The following is a 22,955-nucleotide window of genomic DNA, read 5'->3' on the forward strand; positions in this document are numbered from 1 at the left end:
AAAAAAAAAAAAAAAATAGAATAAAATAAAATAAAAAAAAAAGCGTAAATAATTTTCAACACAAAAGCAACAAAGAAACGCGTTAAACCGACTCAGTCGAGCTTAAGCATCGCCAGCTGCAGCGGGCTTCTCACCGGATGGCGTCGATGACGATGGAGCAGGCGAGTCAGATGCAGGTCCTCCCTTGTTGAATCCACCACGACCACCGCGTCCGCCCCGACCACGATCGCCTCGGCCGCGGCCACGTCCGCTGAATCCACCACGACCCCGTCCTCCTTCACTGTCGCTAGCACCGCCGCTCTGGTACCCACGCTGGGAAGTGTTTCCTCCGCGGTTGCTGCTCTGCCACGTGCCAGCATTGCCACGGTGGCTGCCACGGTCTTCAAAGAACTTGATGTTGGGCTTGCGAGGTTGACCCGGAGGTGTAGGCTTCTTGTGCTCCAGAGGCTGCCGATCGAGCGCAGCCTTAGCCTCTTCAACAGTGTTGAACATCACGACGTGATTATACTTGCCCCATTTATCGACCTTAGTCATCTTCGCCTTATCCTCCTCCGGGAACAGATCACGAACCGCCTGTTCATTCTCAACGTTCGAAACAAACAGTCCGTTGCTCTGTTTCTTTTCAGAGCGGGGCATAGGCGACTCAGATGGCCTCTCGGGCTGTGAAGTGCCATTGGCCTCGGTAGCCGTAACCTTCTCGGGCGAAGTAGGAGCGTGTTGGGAGGCGGCCGGGCCAGAAGGCTGAGGGGTTGCCGGTTTAGGGATAACAGGGACCGGAGAAGTGCGAGCGGGGGCCGCAGCTGGAGCCTTGGCCTGTCCCTGCTGAGGCTGAGGCTGCGGCTGTTGTTGCTGAGGGGCGGCAGGACGTCCGGGAACGGGCTGGGCCTGGCCGAATTGAGGAACAGCGGCACGGGCTGCCGGGGAAGCCACACCAGGGGTACCGGTGGGAATAGGAGGATTGGGCTGTCCAGCAACAGCAGGCACAGGACCCTTGCCGCTTCGGTGGGCGAAGTTGAAACCCTGGGCGCGCATCTCCGTCGCGATACGGCCAGCTTCGATCTCAAGGACCAGGAATCCGAACGCTGCATCCGCAAGGTTGAAGTTCCACATGTTCTTGAAAGCACTCTCGTCGACCTGACCAGCGGCGTTTCCGGGGCCGGTAGGTCCGCCGAATGGGTTCCCACCGTTAGCGATAGTAGGCATCTTTTGCACCACATCCAGGGCATTGTCTAGGAGTGTCTTCTGGGCTTCGTTCGAGGAGATTGCAGACTCGACCTCACTGCGCACTGTCTCCCAGACATCGTTGAAGGAAGCCTTCGATGCGGCCAGCTTGCCTCGGTAGTGATCCAGGGAGGGGTTTACGGAGAATTCGTTGTAGGACGAGCCGTAGCGGAAATGTAAACCGGCAGAGATAGAGAAATCAGCTTTCAGGGTCACGGATAGCTGGTTCAGCATTCCCTCACGGGCGGGTGAGGCGTGCGTGACGAAGATACGGGTTTCCGATGGGTCGTACACGCGGTTTGCTGTGTCAATTAGCTCGCCCATCTGCAGTAGAGTCGTCCACATGGTGCCTTGGCCACCGGCAATGGTGGTCTTGCCCTCGCCGTTATCGAACAGCTTGTGCATGACCACGGCACCTCCCAACCCTAGCAGACGAAGCTTGACGCCACCAATGTCCAGCAGGCGTGAATTGGCCTCGTCGATGATATGAAGATTATTGACTTTGTACTCTCCAGAGCGAAACTTCTCCAGCACTCGAACATCTTCACAGGCACCCCAGACAGTGTATACCGGGACATCAAGCGTGAGCCGCTTATCAAGCAGCATAGAAAGCTCTGAGAGGGGTAGCTGATCCGGAGTGAATCTTTGCTTAATGGACTGCTGAGGGGGTGTCTGTGCGATGGTCCGCTTCACATTTTCAGGAAGCAGTGGAGAATATTGGGCCACATGCTTTAAGGTCCTAATTTTTGGATATCCAACGGTCAGTGAATTCAATTCCAGTAAAGCACCTACGTAATCTGATCCGCAGATAAAGCTCGAGCTTCAAGTGTATTACTCACTTTTCCGCGATCCGATCCAATGATGTGTCATCGTAGAAACCGAAATCACCAGTGTGGATGATATGATCTGCACGGGCCTGTTTGGCCAGCTCATTCAGAGACTTCAGATTCCCTACGTAACACAAACGGAAAAAAGAAAGCCCAGTTAGCTCAGTGCCTCTCTTATCATCAATCTCCATAAGTATATATTGGGGAAGCTTACCTCGAACATCCGCAATGCACAAGACTCTGACGGGGCCGTTCTGAATGACTCGGCCATTGTTTGGCAGAAGAGGGGTGGCGCCAGGTACGGGACCAGTAGCACCGTTAGGGAGGGGATAGCCTTGCGGACCGAAGTTATGAGGAGGACGGGGCTATCAGAGGAGCACAGAAGTGTTAGCAGAGATGCTTGTTCTGTTGGCGCGTGCAAACGCGTGGTGGGCGAGCCATGACGTTGGCCAGCTATCTGCACGGGAGAGAAATGGCGGAGAAGTCAAACGGAGGGAATACATACAGAAGCCATGAGGATATTCTGGTCAAGGGGCGGAAGATGAAGAGAGGAAGGCTAGTAGGTGGCGATAAAGCGAAAAAGAGGGAGAGAGAAAGAAGAAGCAAAAGACAGAACGGCGAGGGAACAGGGAGAAGGAAAGCTAAACACAGCGGCGAAGCAGTTTGGATGCAGCGAAACTCTCTCGGGACGAGTGTCACAGACGGTGTCGAACCTGAGGCCACGACAGCTTATGTAATCTCCAAGGGCCCTTGGTTCCCTTGATGCCTGAAAGAAAAGATCAACATCAATCAATACCACAGCGCAAGGGAGTGTGGGAATTAATTTCGCAGTCCTAACGATGTCTCGGGAGACAACTAATATGGCTTGATAGATGGCTTCACTTAACTGTCCATTCCTCCTACTTTTTATATACATGTCTGACCCTTCATTCACTATTCTAAATCGAGAACTGCTAATGGGTAGATTTTATACAAAAAGGTCATAATGTTAGTCTCATTGGGACGAGAACACTACAGACGGTATATTCCAGCGGCTCTAACAATATATTGTAGCACTATGACTCCTCCCTTTGCATCTCCAACAACTCTGCATCCCCAGTCTTAGATAATTCCGTAGAACCGGGTGTAATGCTCCGAAGAGACCTGGGCCCATTTAAAGCCATCATTGCGAAACGCCCACCCACTGTGGGCTGAGCACGACATAGGATCGGTACCTCAGGACTTGTTCCTTTCGCTGATGTGGCAACATAACGATCAGAGAGCGGCCTATTGTGTTTTCAGTTGGTCATAAACTCCCACAAGTCTTCAACAAATTCATCTCGGGTGTCCGAATCAAATGTGGCCGCCAGCCACGTATTCTAATCGAATTTGGTCTAGTCTTGACGGTGATCAAGAGGGACTCTATACTCTGCTCGGACTGATTTGAAAAATGTGCTCGACATCTTGTGAGGCTCTTGAGGAAAAGTCTCAAGACCAAGTAGGATATCTGGGTATAAGTTATATGGAATCTTCGAGAAGGCCAGATTCTCGGGATACTGCAGCACGAAATGTGCCTTTTGTTCATTGGTATAATAGACCTTGATTGTAGATGAGGTCTGCACGCTCCTTGCTAATGCAAGAATACTTGGAAAGTCCAGTCAATTCACCGAATGCCTTAATGCCGACTGCGGCCTTAAAGGCCAAGTCCGTTTCATTCGCTAGAGCACCCGCAGCATCATTAGAAGATAAAACTGCTCCGCGATGTCGATACCGTTGTCGACCAGGTAGCATAGGGCCTCATGAGTTCTTGATACTTGGCTGTCCATTCTCTATAACCGATAGCGCGCACATACGCTAATGTCAGGACCATCAAGTTACCGCATTCTTCGATGGGCATGGTTCGGCTTGTTTGTTACCCTGATCAGTTGCATTAGGATAGTGAGCACCCATGTCGTGAACTCTTGCTAACGCCCTGCAGTAAGGTATCCCATCATCAGCTCCAGCAACAATCGAATGTAGTCAGGGTTCATGACGTAATATACAGGGAAGGCGGGCATAATATAACATCAACAGTATTCAGGTTGCCATTGCTAGAGAGATCTTTGATGAACGCTAGCGTATTATCTGTATCAAGGGGATGATTGGGGATGGTCATGTAAATAGGCCCCATAAGCCAGACGGGTCGATAGAGCAACAATGTCCGCATACTTTTTAGCCTACGATTGTTTTGGCTCTAGTAGACAGTTTTAAGTCGAGGCTCAACGATTCCTGGAAAGCATCCAATTAGTCGTCCAGAAAGTAGGCGGCTGCTTCAAGTGTTCCTGGGTAGCTGGCCCTGTAATATCCTGTATATGGTGTTCCGAGATGATCAACCGCCTCTTCTCTTACATATCCAACAGCAAACCTCACGGATTGGGTGTTGGCAATTGTCCCAAGGCCATGAGATAGAGAGACAACCCCCCCTGCTGGAAGCCAAGGACCATTACCATTCAACCGCCCTATTTTGACAAACTGGGAGCTTGTGTTTTCAAATTTCCAGATGCAAAAGAGAGCGTAGACGTGGAAGTTAGACGAGTTGCAAAAATAGCCTCGCCCCATACTGCCATATCATCATGTTCTTCGTACAGGGTAGTGTTCTTGACTGCTAGGGGGAAACGGCAGTGCTCTCTTTGTTCTGAAATATTCGCTCAATGCTTTCTTGTTTCCCCCGCCATCGGCCATCGATGCTGGAGTAGACCTGAATGTTGTTGGCAGAAGCGGCGGATACAGAGACAGTCAAGCAGCCTACAATCTATGGTATCAGCTACCAATTTCGTTAGCACAAGCCATTGATGGCAAGTATATCTTACTGAAAGGGAGAGACTGCCGAAGATAATTGGGAGATACAGGCAAGAAGAAATCTAGAGTGGAAGTCGCCAAGCCAGCAGATAGTGTAAATACCGAATGAGTAGACGTATAATCCGCGCTTGAAACAACAGCCGGGAGAATATCATCATCTGATTTCTTCTCACCCATCAAGCTACATGTCTGACCATCGACCGGCGCCATTACCTACCAGGTAAGACTTTGCCCAGCCCAGAAAAGAGGCTCGGCGTACGGCAAAGTCTTGACCTGATCGCTGGGCATCCATGTCGAGAGGTATGGATTTCGAACTGCCCGGGGATAGGAGGGGTAATCTTGGCCGATAATTTATGGAATCTCGCTCGTGCGAAAGTATAGAGGAACGCTGTGAGTAGAGTACGTACTGATGTCTAAAGGATTTCGAAAGATCAAGGCACATACTTGAGTAGATATCTTGATGTTTAATTCTTACAAAGATATTCACTTAAGGTAATAGGAGCAAAGCAAACGAAGTTGTAAGTCGGTAATCAGTAGGTGTAGATGGATTCCAACGGACTTGTCGATCGGTTTCGTCATTCAGGTGATCCGTCACCACTTGATGGACATGCCGATCTCCGTAATAAAGGAGTAGGTAGTAGGATCTAAGATACTCCAGTTCAACCAATTGCGAAGAGACCTTAAGAATGAAGGGTTATATTGCTAGTGGTCTTCGGCACCATATAAGGCTAGATCTAGCCCTATAGTGTTTAGGTATATACACACACAGCCCTAGGTACCATGGGCATAAGGGTGAATACATTGAGAGGGAATGAGAGTATATGTTGATAAAAATACCAAAGCAGTTTTCACTAATAGTGATGCGTGCCCACTTTCACAGGCTAGGCTTCTCAATCCTCCTTCCAATCTCGTCGAAGTGAATCTGCTTCCCAGTGACTAGAGCTTCTTGAAGGTAGGAACCAATCTCCACAGCTTTGACTGCGTTGGTCAGTTTAATTGGGAGCGGTGTGTCGTCTAGGCAAGCAGCGGTAAATTCATTCGCTTCCTTGACGAAAGCAGCCCCAAAACGCCCGATGAAGTTACTAGGGACTTCTCGAGTGATACCACCGGAGTGGTAGAAGTTGACAAAGTTGCGTTGAGGGTTGACGTTCACAGATAATTTGCCCTCAGTGCCAATAACTTCTGTCGTGTCTTCCTGGCCGTGCGGCATCATACGTGAACAATAATAATAGGCAATTTTACCGTTATGAAACTCGACAATCCCTACTGCATTGTCATAATCGTTGTACTTCTTCAGTTCTGGCTGAACAGCGGTAATTCCGTGGGCGGAAATGCTCTTGGGGACTGAATCATCGCCGAAATACCACAGAGTAAGATCAATATCGTGGACTGACATATCGACGAAGACACCTCCAGACCATGCTGCATATGCAACATAGAACCCTGAGGGATCGAACTTGTCACATGTCTGGCTTCGAACAATTGAAGGTCGGCCAATCAAGCCTTGACTGATCTTATCGTGAACCTCACGGTAGGATTCATCGAACCGCCGAGAGAAGCCGCACATGACTTTGAGATGAGGCTTTGTCTTTGCTTTCCGCACGACTGCTTTGCACTGTAGAATACGTTAATACACACCTTGAGATAAAGCTATAGGTCAACACCGAAGATCGGTACTTGCCACTTCAATGTCCGTTGACAATGGCTTCTCACAGAGGACATGCAGACCATGGTCGATAGCCTTCATGGTCTCTTCAGCATGAACTGATGTCGCTGTGCCAATGGCTACCGCCGCTAAGCCGGGATGCTCGAGCATCTTGTCGTAGTTATCGTACAGAGTCACGCCGTACGGCTCCAAATTCTGCCTACCCCAAGCGATCTCGGCAGGATCGGGGGAAAAGGCCGCAACGAGCTCAGCACGAGGAGTGTGATGCAAAAAGTTAAGGACGTGGATCTTGCCTACGCGGCCCAGACCAGCCATACCAACTTTGAGCTTGTGGACGGACATCTTAATAGACGACATTCCAGATAGGAGTGACAATTGATGATCCGTCAATTGAATAAAGCAAGTAGATTATATGAGATAGTAGAAAGGAGATACTCGTTCAGAGACGAATTGCTAAGCTGACTATTGCCATTTAGAGAGCACCTTTGCGTGCCTTATATACCCTGAGGTCCAAGGAGAAATCAGACTGAGAAACTGTGCATCTTTGTCATAAGGCAAGAATATCCGTCTGTTATGCATTGTTGGCTAATGGAGACTTGAATGTAAAAGCTTTCCTGTCTGAGAGTTTCCTTACAGTTGTATGTACGGAAAGAGTTTCCTTTGCGCCTGCGGAATGGAAATACTTTCCCTCCCATTCATACCGGAACGGACTGACGCCTCAGGCAGTCAATTTCTCAAAATTGGGGTTTCCCCCCCGCAAATTCCCCCAATGCCTACGCGGGGTTTAAGTGCCTGTGGGGGAAAATCTATGGAAGGTAATTCAACTCAGTTCAATGCCTGGCAATTTTCTCCGTTCCTCGTTCTCATTTGGAACCATGACTCCAGTTCGCGAAAAGAGGAGCCGTCTAGTCAGTGTGTGGTACTAATTGCCCAATAACCGTGCCTTTTTCAGCCCACCCATCTGCAAATATCCTAAGCTAACTGACGTTCTAGCCGGAGATGCAGGGGTAAGGCGAAAGTCGATATTGGATAACAGCGCTAACCTGAGCTTTGTCCTAGTTCGTCATCTCAAATGTACGTACACTATACCGACTAATGATTTACTTGGCCTTTTCCTCACTCGATTTATAGGTGACCTTCATTTACCTGCTTGCTACCGCTGTAAGCAGGCTGGCATCGATTGCGATAGAAGCTTTAATGTGAGGTTTCGTAATGGTTTAGATCTGGACAATGACCCCGACATTGTATTCCCAGAGCGAGGCATTTGGCCACGTCCAATAGGGCCGCGTGAGTGATAGCGGTCTCTAGAGCTGCATACCCACCCAGACTAACTTTGTTTAAAGTTCAATATCACGATGAAACAGTCGCCATCAGAGAACTATATTGTGAACAAGGCCCAGATACGTCCATTCGTCGGCATGGGGACTCAGAGCTATTATGCAATTCCAGTCATGGTCCCCTAATTAACCCATACCCGAGTCCTCATCAGCTTGGGCTCTCGGTATCGGAGCCAGCCTCCGTGAATAGAACATCTATTGGCCCTTCTATGCCACAGCCTTCTGGTAAAACTCTCCAATCCCTCGCATTATTTTTTTTGGTAGCTTCTTTTCTACATGCTCTGACTAATTGTTCGTCCGGTGACGCGGCAGCTCCCCACAACTCAGAGACACCCGTCAATCATAATCACGATCATAGGTCTAGCTTATCTTCATCGCCGAATGGGAATTGGCATGAGGAGATAGATATTGACGCTCGGGGCTCCTCTTTCAGTGAAAGAGAGGCCACGCTTATGCGCAATTATGTCGACAATATGGCTCTTTGGGTGAGTGGACCACAATATACAAATAAAGAGCAGTTTGTTGCAGCTGCAAGAGAACATACTGATGGGTCCGAAGGCTGATATCACTGATTCCCAACGACATTTCGAGATTGAAGTCCCACTGAGAGCACTCGAGGATCCTGTATTACGCTTTGCAATTTTTGCATTCTCCTCTCGACATATAGACAGACAGAGATCGAAAGACATGTCTGAGGCCCTAGAGTATCATAATCGCTGTCTCCAGCTTCTAATCCCTGTCCTGTCTGGCCCGAAAGACAGCATCACAGATACCGTCCTTGCCGCAGTTGCAATTCTCCGGCAGCATGAGGAAATGGACTGTATGTTTAAATATACCACATATATCTACTCCAGACTTACTCGATCTAGGCGAGGACAATCAATTCCATTTGACTGGAACGACCCGCATTTTGAATACGGTATCGTCATTCGAATCAACAGGGGGCCTAGGTGAGGCAGCAGCTTGGTTATGTCTGCGCGAGGATATATACATATCACTCACTTCACAACAACCGTTGCGAACGGATTTGCATCGCTTCAGCAATTCGGATGTCTTCTGCCGGAAGGACGATTTTGCTTGGGCGAGTAGAATGGTCTTCCTTCTAGCTAAGGTCCTCAAATACGCTTTCGATTACAATCGCACTGTCAACACTGCTTTACTAGAAGGCATTGGTGAGGAAATCGAGGACTGGAACATCAGTAAGCCACGCACATTCGAGCCGATCCAATACCTTCCCCGTAATAGTGAGGTGCATAGACGATTCCCGGGGGTTTGGATGTTGCTGCCCGTTCACGGTTTGTCCTCAGTTTGAGATTTGGTTAGTGTCGTCAGCTCACATATGTGTGTTCTAGTGATAGGCGTTCAGTATTATCATATCGCTAAAATCATACTTGCATTGGCCTGTTGCCCGAGCCCTCCTCTTGCATACGAGCGTTTTAGGCATTCACGAAATATAGAGGTTGGTCTTTCCAAATCTGAGGTTGTGCTGTTGAAGAATCGTATCGCCACTAAGCCCTTACTTAGAAAATTATCCGAAGCCACCTTCTTACTATCCTTGGTCTTGCCCAGTCAAATACGAAGGCTGAAAACACACTTTTCACGGCACGGCATAGCTTAGTTGCCTGTGAGTCTTGAGCAACCCTCTTCTCTATTAGTGTCACTACGTTACCCCCATGCGGATGTTGTCCCCCGTCCATATAATTGCCTTCTAACCTGGCCATCAATCCGTAGGGGGCTGGATACTTCGACACAGGCAAGATCAGGAAGCTGCGGAGAGCTTGTTGAAGACAGTGGAGACAAGAACTGGCTGGGACGTGTCCCAATCAATTCAGTTGCTGAGAGAGCAATGGTGTGATGGATCCTCCGACAATTGACTTTAGGGGCCCAACACCATGTCGGGCAAGCACAAAGCTGCCTTCTTTGCAATATTATTCGCAGTGTCGCGGATGCCCCTAAAGCTGGGCATATGTTTTCGCCAATCAGGAGGGAGTTGACCATTTAAGCGAAAACAAGGGTTCGACCGGCCAATTGTTTGGTGTCACGACCAGCTCCAAAATCTATTAGCGAGGGTTTTCCTTCTGGCCCTGTAGCCTATAATTTGGGATGTTTCTGGGGAGTCTTGGTTCAAGTGCGCGACGACGGAGTAATCCACAGTTCTCCCCAAAAATGTTTACTTGCGGGGCATAAGATGATTCACTTGGGTTGTGGCATGAGCGGTGAAAGGATGGAGGCTTGAAATGGTGAGAAACAATGACACCATATATTGCATTAGCCCTGAAGCTCTACGAGCTTAACTGACCTATTACAAAAGTCTCTTTTATCTCCATGGAGCCCGAACTCGAGACCGGATAATATACGAGGCACGAACCAATCTTGCATTGTCTTGCCGCTCTGACCTATCTCAGTTCTAATTTAGGAATGCCGGAGGTTCCCTATCATCAGTGAGGCGCATAAAGCTGTAAATTGATTTGTCTGTCGCTCCGATAACTATTCGATGTGTAATCGCCGATACTATTAAGCTCTACACTTTAGAGTGCATTCTGGTAATCCTATCTTCTGGAATCTGTTCTCTCACATTCTTCGCCGAGCGTCCCTTCCTGGTGAATTCTGGATTAAGCGTGTCCTGCATGAGGTCGAGATTATTGGCAATTGGGCCGCACCACCAGATTGAAATAGCAGTTGTAAAGAGTAAGCTCCTCCACGTTCATAATCCATCTTTGCCATAGGGCTCAACAAATGCTTCGCATCAGTTGCATCCTGTTTTAGTACTGTGTACCGCTAGTGCGACAGCCCCAAATGCCTATTTTTCGTCATTTGAGATCGCGATTCTCCTCATCGTCCACCCCTGCAACTGAAAGCAGGCCTGTGGATAATTGTACCTTTCAACCTACCGACGGAGAATTGGCTTCCAGTCCAGAGACGTGTAGACCACACATACCCAACGGCGCCCAACCGAAAAAAGAAATCACAACACAGTTGGAGCCCGTATTCAGCTCTTCGTCCCAAGAGCCGTCATACTATTGGCAAAACATTGACCCGCCGGCAGAAGTTCATCGGTTTCAGCGCCGAACATCCTACACTAATCGACGACTATCGAGCCGATCATCCAAGTGGAGGCCCATGTTGCGCCCCAGCAATACATCCATGAATAATAGCTCGCTCCCCGGCTACAACGCCGTGAGCGGTGCGGTTATAGTGGATTGGAATGGGCTTCCCTACTTTCTATCTCCTCAAGAGGAGCAGGAAAGAAAATCGAAACTGGAGCGTGCCGTTCAAGAAAGAATGTTGGGGCTTTCTAAAGAGACAGAATTCGCTTGGTCGCGGCCATGTCATGGCACTACGTTGCCACGATACTCTTCTACAAAGGACACACAGTCATCACGAGCTTCCTATAACAAATGAGACTATCAGCCAGACGCACGCAAAACATGGTATATGTGCTATGGCAATCGGCAGGTCTTTATTCGACACTCCCTAGTACCATAGACGCAACGTCCCATTGGGAGGTACAGAAGCCTACGTTCTACGAATTCTGTCTACCTCGGCGAAGTGTGAGAATCGAGTTGAGGGTCTCCAGAATGACGTTCAGCGCCGGTTTATGAATTACGAAAGTGATGATGGAAATGCTAGCGGGATCGAGAAATAATTTAGTATTCAGTACAGAAGTCCACTTCGGGTTGATTTGGCTATATTGATTGCCAACATAATATATGTCACTATAAAGCACGGAATTCCTAGAGCGACCGTAGCCTCTCTTTTCTGTACTCGATGAGCGTCATACACTTGCCACACAGAGAACAGACCGAGCAAGCCGCTGATATATTTACCCTACCAGACAGGGAAAGGGATCTGGCCCATCGATGGCTTTGGTTTTCGGTAATGAGCGGAGATATGTGCCAGTCGTAGACTAAAAGGTGAGTAGGGCTCTGGTGCCTGAGAGAAAGAAATATAGTAGAAGTATTCAACTAGATCACAAGCTCTGTATTAAGCCCACATGAGATACAAAGAGAGCTCCCTCCTTCCCATTGCTCGGATCTCCCTCCGTTATAGGGACATAACACTCAGATTCATTTCCTATCTAGTACAGGAATTTATGATGTTGGGGAATGCCTTTCGGTGATCCTGTGCCTATAGAGCAAATTTCAACAGGATATATCATACAGTAACCATCATCATCAAGGCATTATGGACCCTTGTCACGATATGCTTTCCCTCCTCACCTCCTGAAAAGGAAGACGGCTCTGATAAATGACCACGAAGACAGAAATGATCCGATGCGCGCGAAACTTCCTTTTTTATATGTGGGAGAAAATAACTATGGCTTATCGTGGTGAATGGTGTTACGGTTGTTATGACACCGTTTACTCGTCACAGTTTTGCCTCAGGCTTGTGGACATAGGTTCATACTCATCTCACAAACATATCAAACAGAACTATATATTGTGGAACTTATGTAAACTACTTGATAACAAAATATAGGATAAATATGAATGATGTGAGCAAAGACCCTGGTATGTATATATGCAACCTCTTTTACTAGCCTAAGTGTACATCCAAAATATCTTCCGCACAGTCCAATATTCGCTCTCTTCTAATTCCGGAAAAGCCTCAATCCACCTTCCTCACGATCCTCATCACTCTCTTCAGCAGCGCTAGCATCCTCATCATCACCCTCTCCGAGCATCCCGCTTGCAGTTTTCCCAAGGAGAGAAGCAAAGAATTCTTCCCGAGCATGAGTAGTCCATGTGCCTCGATCCTCCGGTGCCATGAAGTTCTGCAACTTCTCATGGACATCGAACCGCATCTTCCGTCCCTTTGACGCACGGGTATCCACATCCCTCTTGACTTTGTCCTTGCGCATACCGGTCACAGGATGGATGGAAAGGCCTCCTCGTGAAGGCAGCTGAATATGCAATGTATCGATGCCGTTTGTAATAGCGTCAGAGGAGGACATGCGCTGCTCGACGAGGTCCCGGAGGAGAGACTGGTAGAAGATGGTATCGTCATAGATAGGCTCCTGGTCTTCATCGGCAATTTTCCGCGCGCGTTTAGCAGCACGGTCGCCAGATTCGGATGCAATCTGCGCATCTAGAACGGCAGTGATGTTCTGCTGTCCGCTGGAGGCCGAACCCAAAAGCTTTCCACGAGCGTTAGGGACCATAGCGTTGGACCCGCGCACCTTGAGCGACCACTTGTCGAGGATGGATCGGCGGTGGGCAACGGAGTCGGATTCGAGATCCACCATACGCTTCCACAATGAAGCTGAAGATGTGCTTGGCGTAACTGCGGAAGGTCTCTTCCGCTTCTTCGATTCATCCTGAGTTTGTGCGTCTGCAAGAGCGAGTCGCAGGTCTTCAAGAGTGGACCAGAGGGTTAAAGCGGCAGATTCAGCGGACTTGATAGCTTCACCATCGAGATCCTCCTCCTCCTTGGCTGTGACGGACAGTTGATTGATCGCGGTCAGACCCTTCTGCAGCTTGATACGGGTGTTCAGTAGGGCATCGAAAGTCGCACGCTGCTGTTTAACTGCCCTTCCTTTGGCTGCATCGGCTTTAGCGGCTTGTGATATAGTAGCTGTGATGGATTTTTGATCGGAAGCCATGAGTCTGCGCAGTTCCTCCCGATCGTCAGACTTTGCGGGTTTGTCGAACTTCACACGACGAGTAGAAGAGACTTCCTCGTCATCATCTTCATCGTCTTCCTCTTCGTCCTCATCCTCTTCGTCTTCGTCGGAGGGCATCTCGTCATCCATGTCATCCTCGTCAAAAGCTTCCGAATCCTCATCGCTCTCAAGTTCCTCAGAATCATCTGATCCCATATCGTCAGCAATCCTTCCTTGAGGACCCTTCTGCTGAGCTACTCGGGATTTTTGCGGTCGCTTCCCATCACTTTCTTCCGACATTTCCTCATCCTCGTCGCTTCCTAACTCAAGATCGTCTTCATCCTCATCCTCATCCTCACTACCATTCTCCTCATCGCTAGATCGCGCCTTGAACGGGTCGTCGTCGCTTTCAGCATCGAGCGCATCTCGACTGACTTTTGCACCGGCGTATTGTTTCCCTAGGTTAACAGGGTCCTGCTTGCGAAGCTTCCCTTTCCTATTTATATTATTAGTAACGATATTATATGAGAAAAAGAGGATATCCTAAAAACCCACCCAACAGCCTGATAATGCTCCCTTCCGGCATTCGAATCGGTCACACGCTCACCCTCCTCATCACTATCAGAACCACCACCGCGCTCCAAATCCTCAGGGTCGAAATCTAAATCGTAAAAAAAAATATCAATCAGCTTTCCAAATCCCAAAACGGACACGCAATCTCCCAAAATTCCCTACCTTTCGGAGTCGGATCTTCCAATTCAGCAAGTTGCTCCGCCAAAGATTTGGGCCCCATTCTGAATATGCCTGCGTGGGAATCAATTGTCGCGGGATAATTTTTTTTGGAGACTATTTTTCTGCCGTAGAAAAGTCAGTATGCGGTGACGGATTAAACTTCTCGATGAGCTCACGGAGCTCTCCTATAGGGTATATTAATCCGGCGGTGGGAATTTATTCCTGGCAATATGAAATGACATCGGTGGTTCCGGGTTTTGAGTATTGATTTTTATCCTTTATTGATTTCCGCCATGTTGCGAAAGAGGTTTTTCTCGACGATTCGTGCTCTGCAGCATGATAATCCATTAGTATGTTTTTACTCTTTTCTAGATCTTTTTCGAAGTTAGTGGCGTTCTAATGTTTTGTTGTGTAGGGTCTTCCTCGCTCCGGCACGCCGCCGTCGTTCCCTCGTCGCCGCGGACTACCGGAGAAGCGCAAGATCCGAGATGTGAAGAAGGTTATCGCCGTTTCGTCTGCGAAGGGGGGAGTAGGGAAATCTACGATTGCTGGTATGTCTTAAACATATTTCCTTCGTCGCATTGGCCACGTCTTCTACACACTCAATTCAATGGGTGTCATCCGATTTATATCCATGTACTCCGAGTGCCAACTATATATGACCTGTATACTAACCCCGACCCAAACACCCAGTAAATCTCGCTCTATCATTCGCGCGCCGAGGAATCCGAACAGGAATTCTAGACACCGATATCTTCGGCCCATCCATACCAACCCTACTCAACCTCTCCGGCGAGCCCCGACTCGACCAAAGTGCGCACCTCCCCCACCCCCCAACTCAAACAATTCAACCTCACTCACCCAAAACCATACAGATAACTGCCTCCTCCCACTAACAAACTATGGCCTAAAATCAATGTCAATGGGCTACCTCCTCCCACAACCGACCCGTTCCCCCGAAGACCCCTCCACAATACCCATGGACACAACCCCAATCTCCTGGCGCGGCCTAATGGTCACAAAAGCAATGCACCAACTCCTCCACTCCGTCTCCTGGGGTCCCCTCGACGTTCTCTTCCTCGATCTACCGCCGGGCACAGGCGACGTCCAATTAACCATCAACCAGGAGATCATCGTGGACGGCGCGGTGATCGTGTCGACGCCGCAGGATATTGCCCTCCGTGATGCGGTAAGAGGCTACGGCATGTTCCAGAAGATGGATGTCCCTGTCCTAGGCATGGTGCGGAATATGGCGTTTTTCGCGTGTCCGCAGTGTGGGCATCAGACGAAGATCTTTTCGCATGGGGAGACTGCTGCGGGGGAGCATCCGCACCGGCATGGTGAGGATTGGGGTGTTGTGGCTGAGTGTAAGAGGTTGGGAGTTGAGTTTTTGGGGGATATTCCGCTGGATGCGAGGGTTTGTGAGGATGCGGATCGGGGTATGCCGACTGTTGTTGCGGAGGAGAGTCAGGACCGGAGTGTGAGGAGGAAGGCCTTTTTGGATGTTGCAGAGAAGGTGGCGAAGAAGGTTGGGATTGAGTGGTGACTGGGGAATGATGTATATTCTCGGTAATGTTCAGGCTTCTCTTTGTATTATACTAAGCATTTATATACCCGGCTTAAACCTTGAGGAAGGTGTGAATGATTAATATGTTTATCTATTTAGATTACAGTCATCTTTTACAATGTACAAGACCAAATGTGAGAGATAGAGTGACTCAAAAACCGGGGGTATTGGACGGATAGGATATTCCCCCCCAAAAGTGTAAAACTTAAGTACCAGGATCTAAGCATGAGAAAAGGGTGTGAGGTATCACCGTGTATATCAACTTGACGATAAGTGTGCTGTACACTAAAAACAATAATAACCAAAAAAATCTTATTTGTTCGAGTCGTGTATGTTTAAAATCGTCGCTGCAAAGCTTCACTGTGCAGTCGTTCATAGGTTTATCAGGCTGCAGGATACTCCTGTGCAGTCTTATAAAGGTCTCGGTCAGCCAACCCAGGACGAGAAACCGTGCGGGGCATGTCTCCGTCCGTTAAGCCACCAAGAGAAGTGGTCTCGAGATCACCTGAATCACGAGGCCTAGACTGAAAGTCAATAGAGCGATAAGCCGAGTCCCCATCATTTATGAGGCCCACGACTCCAACAGAATTTCGTACAGCTCGAGTACTGGCAGCATCGATTCCGGTGTTGGTTATGGCGAGAGACCTGTCACCGAGAGTACTAGTGTCATCAGCAACATCAGAATTGATGCCGCTTCGTATTGTCCCCGACCCGGCTTGGGACACAGGCCGCTGCTTAGTCCGGTACATGGATAGGTCGGAGGCCGATGGGATAGTTCCTCGTGCGTGGAAAAGTGCTTGTGTACTCGCGTTCTCATGCGTGAACTTCTTCTCGTCGTATGCTGGTAAGACAATCATAGGACTAAAATGCTTATTGTTGGGCCTGCTAGAGGTATCCCCCTCGGTCCGAGTATCGGACGAGGTCTTGCTCTTCGTCTCATCGCATGTATCCTGATTCGTTCTCTTAGCTTCAGTAGTGATAGATCTTGCTGCTGGGACTAACCTGTTCGTTACCGGTTTCTGCTGCCTTCATGCAAGCTCCGGCTCGTCCAGCTTCCACGCTGGTCCTCCTGGGCTGCCCGCCTTTCTCCTTCCGGTGCTCCCTCTGGATGCTCCTCTCATCATGCCTGCTGGCCCAATTGCTCCACATCGTCATGGGATAGCTCTTCCGGGCACTTCGCGATGGTAAAACTCCAGGGGCTGACCTTCTCGCCGCCAGGGAGCTGGGAGGAGGCGCCTCGCCAACAAAATCTTGTTGAAAACAATGGGCTAGTTCTTTGACTCGCTGCCGCTGGACATGAATCTTGTCCTTAGCATACTTAACGTCCCATTCCTGTTTCCCTGCGAGCCATTTCTTGACCAGTTCAGGGTTGATGGCACCAACCTCTGAAGTTGGAATTTGAAGGACAGAATACGAAGATTGGGGTTCCAGATGATAAATATTGCCTCTTTTGTCGACCCTTTGACGAATCATATGCTCTTTGAATGGAGGTAACGGATCGCCAGCCTTGCCGACAGTGGCAACAGCCCCTTGTTGGGTTACATCTGCAGTTGTGTCGGGGCTGTCCGAGCTATTGGACGACGTAGGCGTAATGTCTGTGTCATCCACAATATCTATTTCTGTATCCTGAGCACATGCGAGAGCCCAGGCTCCAAATTGCGCAATTGAACGGAACATGTACTTCGCTGGATGAGTGAAGCTCAGAGTAGTCGCAACATGACAAAGGTCATCCCAAAGTTGAAGCTGGACATGTGTCCCGGGGTATTTGTGAAGAGTTCTACGGTTCGGGTCGTACTGGTCTAGTATAGCATCGTTGGGCGGGTAAGCAGTCGGATTCGCTGCTTTGTGAGCAACATAGAACTGCTCGTCTCGTAGCCTCTCCCCACCACCGCTTAAAATCTGTAGAGGAGGTAGGCCTCCTAGCGATGGCTGCAAAACAGGAGAAACAAGTGGATGAGATAAGAGCCGATTGGTCGTATACATCTGAATCTGATCCTTGATCTCAACAGTCTTACCATCAATAGGAATCTTAAGATTATCGTGTTCGTTTGCTGCATTCACAGGTTCCTCGACAGACGGGTTGTCATAAACTGAGTATCCCTTCACAGCAGTTTCCTGGGCTTGACTGCCGCTGGGCGGGATGGCCTCTTGGCTACCGTTTTCTGCAGCAGGCCGTTTCCCGAGACCTTTCTTGATGGCATCCATTTCGTCCGTATTTGGTGGTGGCCAGGCGGCGGAAGGTTTGTGTCTGAAACCGTAAGGCGGTATATAGTCGCCCGGGTTGTCTTTCACTATACTCGGAAAGGAGTGAGTCAGGTCAACCCAAGGTGAAATTAAGATTGCGCCCGCGGGCAAAGGAAGGTCCTGGTCACGCAGAACCACTAGGAGGCTTCTCCAACATCAGCTGTGCGTGTTTCCCCGATGTGCACCTGACTTACGATAGCACCATTCCTCCTCCGGCAGAGTCTCCCGCGAAAATGATCTCTTCAGGTTTATGCTCGGCTAAAAGGAAGAGATAGGCAGCCAAGCAGTCATGCAGACTACAGGGGAATGGAAACTGCGGAGCTAGGCGATATATCGCTACAATCCAAGGCTTTAGCGCGCTTTCAAAACATGATGTCCCGAAAAATGGACAATTTACTCACTAGACTGAATTAGCACGACCATAAACGTAACAATGAGGACGACAGAAACCTACCGTGCAAACACCCGTCCCTTGAGCTTTCTGGCATGACGCTGCATTTGGTACCGGTGCGTCTCCAGGCTCCCAAAGTAATACGCGCCACCGTGTATATAGAACATGATACGCTTTTGACTGGGATGATCGCCTTTTGCTCGCTTCCTCTCAATGTAATCATTTCGCATTTCCACCCATTCGCCGTTCAGCTCATCTACTGGTCCGCGCCATTGCCACCACCTCTCCCCACCCACCTGCGATAGCCCCTTTGGTCCCAATTGATCAATCAGGGCCGTCGCGGCAGATGACAAATATTGGGTGGGAATGGTCACCGTTTCCGTCCTTACCCAGTGAGGACTGGGGACTCTCTGACTCGTAAAGGATTGAAGGTCCTCGACGGAGTGTTTGGCAGCGTAGGCGAGAAATTCGCGGAAGATTCGAACACCTTCATCGTAACTGATATGCACATTTGGCTTATGACGGAGTGATTTGCGATGTAAGTACTGAATAAAGGAAGAGTTGCGGTTAGCTAGTTTGCGTGCAGCGAGCGACCCCTAGCTAGAGATTGTAACTGGCCAAACAAAGCTCAAGTTCAGACGTAGAGGGTGACCCACATGAGAGAAGAATGTCGAGATCACAGCAGGAGTGAGGGCCACACTCAGTGCGACCGTATTCAGAGTCATCCTGCAATGCTGGTGGATTTTCTAGAGGATAGCAGAGTGGCAAGGACAAGCAAAGCATAGTCCAGAAGAGCAAAAAGTGAAATTGAGTTAGCGACAGGGTAATGATAAATAGTAACGACCCATAGATGGCGGGTATGTAGTAGGTAAGGGGGGAAGGTTTGGGATTGAACGATGTGATACAAGATTTAACAGTTCGGTTAGCCACGAGTTAGACCTAGAGCGGTCGAAGGATAAGCCCAAGGAGGGCCAATTAATTGGGCATTGGCAATAAAAAGGGTTGAAGTTGGACTGCAGGGGAAAACAAATCATAAACCATGAAAATGCCCTTGGGCCCAATGATGTCATGGCACCCGCTATCCCCTTTTCGGCCGCTGCGTTGTATCCAATATTAATATTATATTGTCTTCGGCATATCCTGGATAACAGTCGGTAAAACTTCATGTCCTTTATTAATAGCTTCCAAGCCTGCCAGCGACTTATTGAGCTCTTAATGAGCCGGCACCTTCAACAGGCGTAGAATATTAAAGCGGCCACATGAGACCAGGAGAGCGGTGTGCGCACCTCATCTTCGATACTTCGCACTCAATCTCATTAGATTGCAATTTAGGGATAAAAAGGGTTCCACCCCATCTGGCCTGCCTCAGGCTCTGTCAGAAGGTGCCACGCATCATCCATTTGCCAGGATAGCAATCACATTGCATGAAGAAAGAGCTCGTTATTGTCCGGCGGGGAACGGTTGAAGAAGAAAAGAGGAATCTATTGGTCCCATTTAGAAACTCTAAATCCATAGCCTATTTATTTACGCAAGACTCCTAACTGGATTCAAGATTGAATCATGCTTAACAATGAATTCAATTAACTAACCAGGAGGACATATTTCCATAGATAAAAAGTTCATTCAATAGAGATCAAGAGTATTATGATTCTAATCTCAACATATGGATTCTTGATCAGTAATCATTTTAAGTTATTTCTCACTGAAACTTTTAAGGTTTTGAGTGGGGATATAAATGACGTTTGTTAAAGGACTAGGCCCTTTGTCTTTCCTTCCATCCTATTTTATTGTTCGTTCTTCTAAGCTCTACCTTTCTCTCTTAGGAACAGATTTGAAGCCACAGAGCGAATATTATTCACAAAGTGAACCTGACTTCAACAAATAGAATCAACAATCCACACAAATGACTGACTCCGCCAACACCATGCCTTCAACCATGAAGGCGTGGCTCTACAGCAGCGCCTCGGGAGGCCTAGAAAAAAATCTGAAGCTCGAAACCGCAGCGCGCACCCCGGGAACTCTCCAACAAAATGAGGTCCTAATCCAGGTGATTTCTGCCTCTATAAATCCCGCCGACTACAAGGTGCCTGAGATGGGCCTTCTGTCCAAAGCCATCGTCACAACACCCGCAAGCCCCGGTATCGACTTCGCCGGGCGAGTCGTGATCACCGGGCCCGCCGTCAAGGAGTTCAAACCCGACCAACTGGTCTATGGATCGCTCGGGAAACCAGCCCAGTTTGGCCCTCTGGCCGAGTACCTCGTCTGCAAGGAGAGCAACATCGTGTCTCTCCCGGAAGGCGTTGATCCCGACCATGCAGCAACGGTGGGTGTGGCGGGCCAGACCGCATACCAAGCCATCGCGCCGTATGTGTCGGCCGGCGATAAGGTGTTCATCAATGGTGGATCGGGGGGCTGCGGGATCTTCGCGATCCAGGTTGCGAAGGCGCTAGGGTGCTATGTTACGACGACCTGTTCGACTCGCAATGTGGAATTCTGTAAAGACCTAGGCGCGGATGAAGTCATCGATTATACTTCCGAGGATATATTGACCGTTCTCAAGAGTAAAGGTCAAGTATATAGTCACGTCGTGGATCATGTTGGCACTCCCGATAACTTGTACAATGAGTGCCATTCATTTCTGCTCCCGGGGAAGGCATTTATTCAGGTCGGTGCCGGGTCGATGCTGACCTTTGCGACTCGTTTGGTTCGACCGAGTTTCTTGGGTGGTGGGCAGAGGAGATACATCCCTATAATAACTCAAGTGAGCAAGGGGGATCTGACCCAGATGGGTGAGTGGATTCAGCAAGGGAAAGTCCGTGTTGTTCTTGATAGCACGTATGAATTTGACGACGCCGTTAAGGCATTTGAGAAGCTCCGAACAGGAAGGTCGAGGGGCAAGATTGTTATCCATGTCTCGGAGAAGCCTTGGAGCTAATTGGGATATTCGGGAAGAATTCGGTCTCATAGTCTGTCATTAATCATGCATCCTTGCTAGTTCTCTTACTCTTATGCAATGACAGATTGCCAGGCGATAAGGGAAATTGCGGTCGACTGAGTATGTATAGGAGAAGAAGAAATTGAACGACCTAGGTACATACACATGCTAGTGTATGCCTTGATTTGCTTCCGAGACGGAGCTGTCCTGTTTCTAGTCCTGCTTTAAGAAAGTCAGCGCACCAAGAGCGATTGCATCAATCGTAGTGCAGATAGTTGGTCTAATCACTGGAGTAAATAAATGGTGGTTATAAGACAACTGGTCAACAGCAACTTCCTATGTCTTTGTGTCGATTCTGCCATACGTCCACATTCAACACGGGTGCTTCTACCGACGTCGCAAGGACGGAGGAAGACTTCACTAGCAGACACAAGCTCCCAGTCAACTAGTTCTTCCTTAAAGTATGGTCCAAAGGTATTTGGGAGAGCCCTCGACGGTGGCTTTATCGTTGATAGTAGCCGGAGCAGAGAGTGTACTCTTATTAAGGGGCTTCTCAACAACGCCCGCAGCTTGACATTCTGCCTCTATAATTCTCTCAAAGGTGGATAGAACACGTTCACGGACTTTGGGATCGTACGCCTGAACACAAAACTTGAGATCCAACTGGTCGGGGATAATGTTTGCTGCATGGCCGGCTTGGATACTTCCACAGCTGACGACTGCCATTTCTCCCAGGATCACTTCACGACTCACGATAGTTTGCAGGCGCGTGATAATTGTTGCGCCGATGCCGATGGGATCGATACATGTCTGAAGAGCCGAGCCGTGTCCACCGCGTCCGTATATGCACACGTCGAATGCATCAGCCGACGTGAGCAGCCGACCGGAATGAATACTAACGGTGCCTGTTTTCATCCTCATAACGTGCTGCGACAGGACAACGTCTGGTTTAGGAATCTTCTCATATAAACCATCTTTCATCATCTTCGATCATCGCTTTGGTGCCCGACAATGCCTCCTCCGCTGGCTGGAAGATACAGATTACAGTATCGGACCAGTGATCTCGGGCGGCATGCAAAAGTTCAGCACCAGCCATGAGGCTTGTCACATGTGTATCGTGACCACAGGCATGTATCACTGGCTTTTCTACTCCATCTTTGCCATTAACGACTTTGCGGCTAGCGTAGGGTAGTCCGGTCTTTTCCTCTAAAGGCAGAGCGTCCATATCTGCTCGAAGAAGAACGGCTAGCCCATCGCCATTGCGAAGGATGCCGGCAACGCCATATCCACCAATATGTGTATGGACCTCGTATTCTAGCTTTCTAAGATCGTCTACAGCGATAGCCGATGTCTCTTCTTCTTGAGAGGATAACTCGGGTGAGCTGTGAAAATAGCGATACAGATCTTCGAATGGCTCCAACTTCGGTCGGTATCTATTGATGATTGCCCGTAGGCTATCATCTCCTGGCGAATCTATTGGTATTCAATATCAATGCACGTTCGATACAAACGGGTATGGTGTAGTTGTAGTGTCCACCACCTCTGGTCTGCATGGTTAGTACGGTCGAGACAGCGTCTGACAAGGCCTCAAGTAATTGGGTGTTACGTTGCGGGAT

The 22,955-nt window shown here is 48.9% G+C and overlaps 11 protein-coding genes across 11 annotated transcripts; 5 read left to right on the forward strand and 6 right to left on the reverse strand.

The window, feature by feature from the left end:
- Positions 1–8: 8 nt before the first annotated feature.
- On the reverse strand, positions 9–2,724 carry BDW43DRAFT_293829 (uncharacterized protein). The gene is made up of 4 exons (XM_032043871.1): positions 2,554–2,724; positions 2,263–2,413; positions 2,061–2,172; positions 9–1,960 (listed from the first exon to the last, which is right to left on the reverse strand). The coding sequence occupies exons 1-4, from the start codon at positions 2,560–2,562 to the stop codon at positions 103–105; spliced, it is 2,130 nt and encodes a 709-aa protein (XP_031894331.1). The 5' UTR covers positions 2,563–2,724; the 3' UTR covers positions 9–102.
- A 1,021-nt stretch (positions 2,725–3,745) lies between these two features.
- Positions 3,746–4,230, reverse strand: BDW43DRAFT_293830 (putative glutaminase). The gene has a single exon (XM_032043872.1). The coding sequence runs from the start codon at positions 3,922–3,924 to the stop codon at positions 3,766–3,768; it is 159 nt and encodes a 52-aa protein (XP_031894332.1). The 5' UTR covers positions 3,925–4,230; the 3' UTR covers positions 3,746–3,765.
- Positions 4,231–5,662: 1,432 nt separating this feature from the next.
- BDW43DRAFT_323829 (putative NAD binding Rossmann fold oxidoreductase) lies at positions 5,663–7,133 on the reverse strand. Its single transcript, XM_032049829.1, has 2 exons — positions 6,547–7,133; positions 5,663–6,480 (listed from the first exon to the last, which is right to left on the reverse strand). Exons 1-2 carry the CDS (start codon positions 6,886–6,888, stop codon positions 5,740–5,742), a joined length of 1,083 nt encoding a protein of 360 aa, XP_031894333.1. The 5' UTR covers positions 6,889–7,133; the 3' UTR covers positions 5,663–5,739.
- A 197-nt stretch (positions 7,134–7,330) lies between these two features.
- Positions 7,331–8,093, forward strand: BDW43DRAFT_293832 (uncharacterized protein). Its single transcript, XM_032043873.1, has 4 exons — positions 7,331–7,450; positions 7,591–7,605; positions 7,663–7,818; positions 7,875–8,093. Exons 1-3 carry the CDS (start codon positions 7,340–7,342, stop codon positions 7,732–7,734), a joined length of 198 nt encoding a protein of 65 aa, XP_031894334.1. The 5' UTR covers positions 7,331–7,339; the 3' UTR covers positions 7,735–7,818; positions 7,875–8,093.
- On the forward strand, positions 7,974–10,208 carry BDW43DRAFT_244068 (uncharacterized protein). The gene is made up of 7 exons (XM_032039710.1): positions 7,974–8,353; positions 8,427–8,688; positions 8,738–9,163; positions 9,221–9,327; positions 9,393–9,492; positions 9,600–10,108; positions 10,180–10,208. The coding sequence occupies exons 1-6, from the start codon at positions 8,078–8,080 to the stop codon at positions 9,740–9,742; spliced, it is 1,314 nt and encodes a 437-aa protein (XP_031894335.1). The 5' UTR covers positions 7,974–8,077; the 3' UTR covers positions 9,743–10,108; positions 10,180–10,208.
- BDW43DRAFT_244054 (uncharacterized protein) lies at positions 10,209–11,331 on the forward strand. Its single transcript, XM_032039709.1, has 2 exons — positions 10,209–10,556; positions 10,619–11,331. Exon 2 carries the CDS (start codon positions 10,665–10,667, stop codon positions 11,268–11,270), a length of 606 nt encoding a protein of 201 aa, XP_031894336.1. The 5' UTR covers positions 10,209–10,556; positions 10,619–10,664; the 3' UTR covers positions 11,271–11,331.
- A 911-nt stretch (positions 11,332–12,242) lies between these two features.
- Positions 12,243–14,473, reverse strand: BDW43DRAFT_293843 (AATF family protein). Its single transcript, XM_032043874.1, has 3 exons — positions 14,206–14,473; positions 14,026–14,131; positions 12,243–13,966 (listed from the first exon to the last, which is right to left on the reverse strand). The coding sequence occupies exons 1-3, from the start codon at positions 14,261–14,263 to the stop codon at positions 12,460–12,462; spliced, it is 1,671 nt and encodes a 556-aa protein (XP_031894337.1). The 5' UTR covers positions 14,264–14,473; the 3' UTR covers positions 12,243–12,459.
- Positions 14,261–16,041, forward strand: BDW43DRAFT_244136 (Mrp/NBP35 family ATP-binding protein). The gene is made up of 4 exons (XM_032039711.1): positions 14,261–14,552; positions 14,618–14,753; positions 14,896–15,015; positions 15,078–16,041. Exons 1-4 carry the CDS (start codon positions 14,496–14,498, stop codon positions 15,746–15,748), a joined length of 984 nt encoding a protein of 327 aa, XP_031894338.1. The 5' UTR covers positions 14,261–14,495; the 3' UTR covers positions 15,749–16,041.
- BDW43DRAFT_323837 (lipase/esterase family protein) lies at positions 16,042–19,453 on the reverse strand. Its single transcript, XM_032049830.1, has 5 exons — positions 19,061–19,453; positions 18,468–18,949; positions 18,208–18,372; positions 16,783–18,158; positions 16,042–16,736 (listed from the first exon to the last, which is right to left on the reverse strand). The coding sequence occupies exons 1-5, from the start codon at positions 19,127–19,129 to the stop codon at positions 16,153–16,155; spliced, it is 2,676 nt and encodes an 891-aa protein (XP_031894339.1). The 5' UTR covers positions 19,130–19,453; the 3' UTR covers positions 16,042–16,152.
- An 875-nt stretch (positions 19,454–20,328) lies between these two features.
- Positions 20,329–21,339, forward strand: BDW43DRAFT_316740 (NAD(P)-dependent alcohol dehydrogenase; the record flags this gene model as incomplete). The annotated part of the gene is made up of 1 exon (XM_032048383.1): positions 20,329–21,339. The coding sequence occupies one exon, from the start codon at positions 20,329–20,331 to the stop codon at positions 21,337–21,339; it is 1,011 nt and encodes a 336-aa protein (XP_031894340.1).
- A 213-nt stretch (positions 21,340–21,552) lies between these two features.
- BDW43DRAFT_304542 (putative zinc metallopeptidase) lies at positions 21,553–22,892 on the reverse strand (the record flags this gene model as incomplete). The annotated part of the gene is made up of 5 exons (XM_032045620.1): positions 21,553–21,675; positions 21,719–21,754; positions 21,835–22,313; positions 22,378–22,812; positions 22,847–22,892. The coding sequence occupies 5 exons, from the start codon at positions 22,890–22,892 to the stop codon at positions 21,553–21,555; spliced, it is 1,119 nt and encodes a 372-aa protein (XP_031894341.1).
- Between the last annotated feature and the right edge of the window lie 63 nt (positions 22,893–22,955).

Source organism: Aspergillus alliaceus, assembly GCF_009176365.1.
Source record: "Aspergillus alliaceus strain CBS 536.65 unplaced genomic scaffold BDW43scaffold_83, whole genome shotgun sequence".
In the NCBI taxonomy this organism is placed as follows: Eukaryota; Fungi; Ascomycota; class Eurotiomycetes; order Eurotiales; family Aspergillaceae; genus Aspergillus; species Aspergillus alliaceus.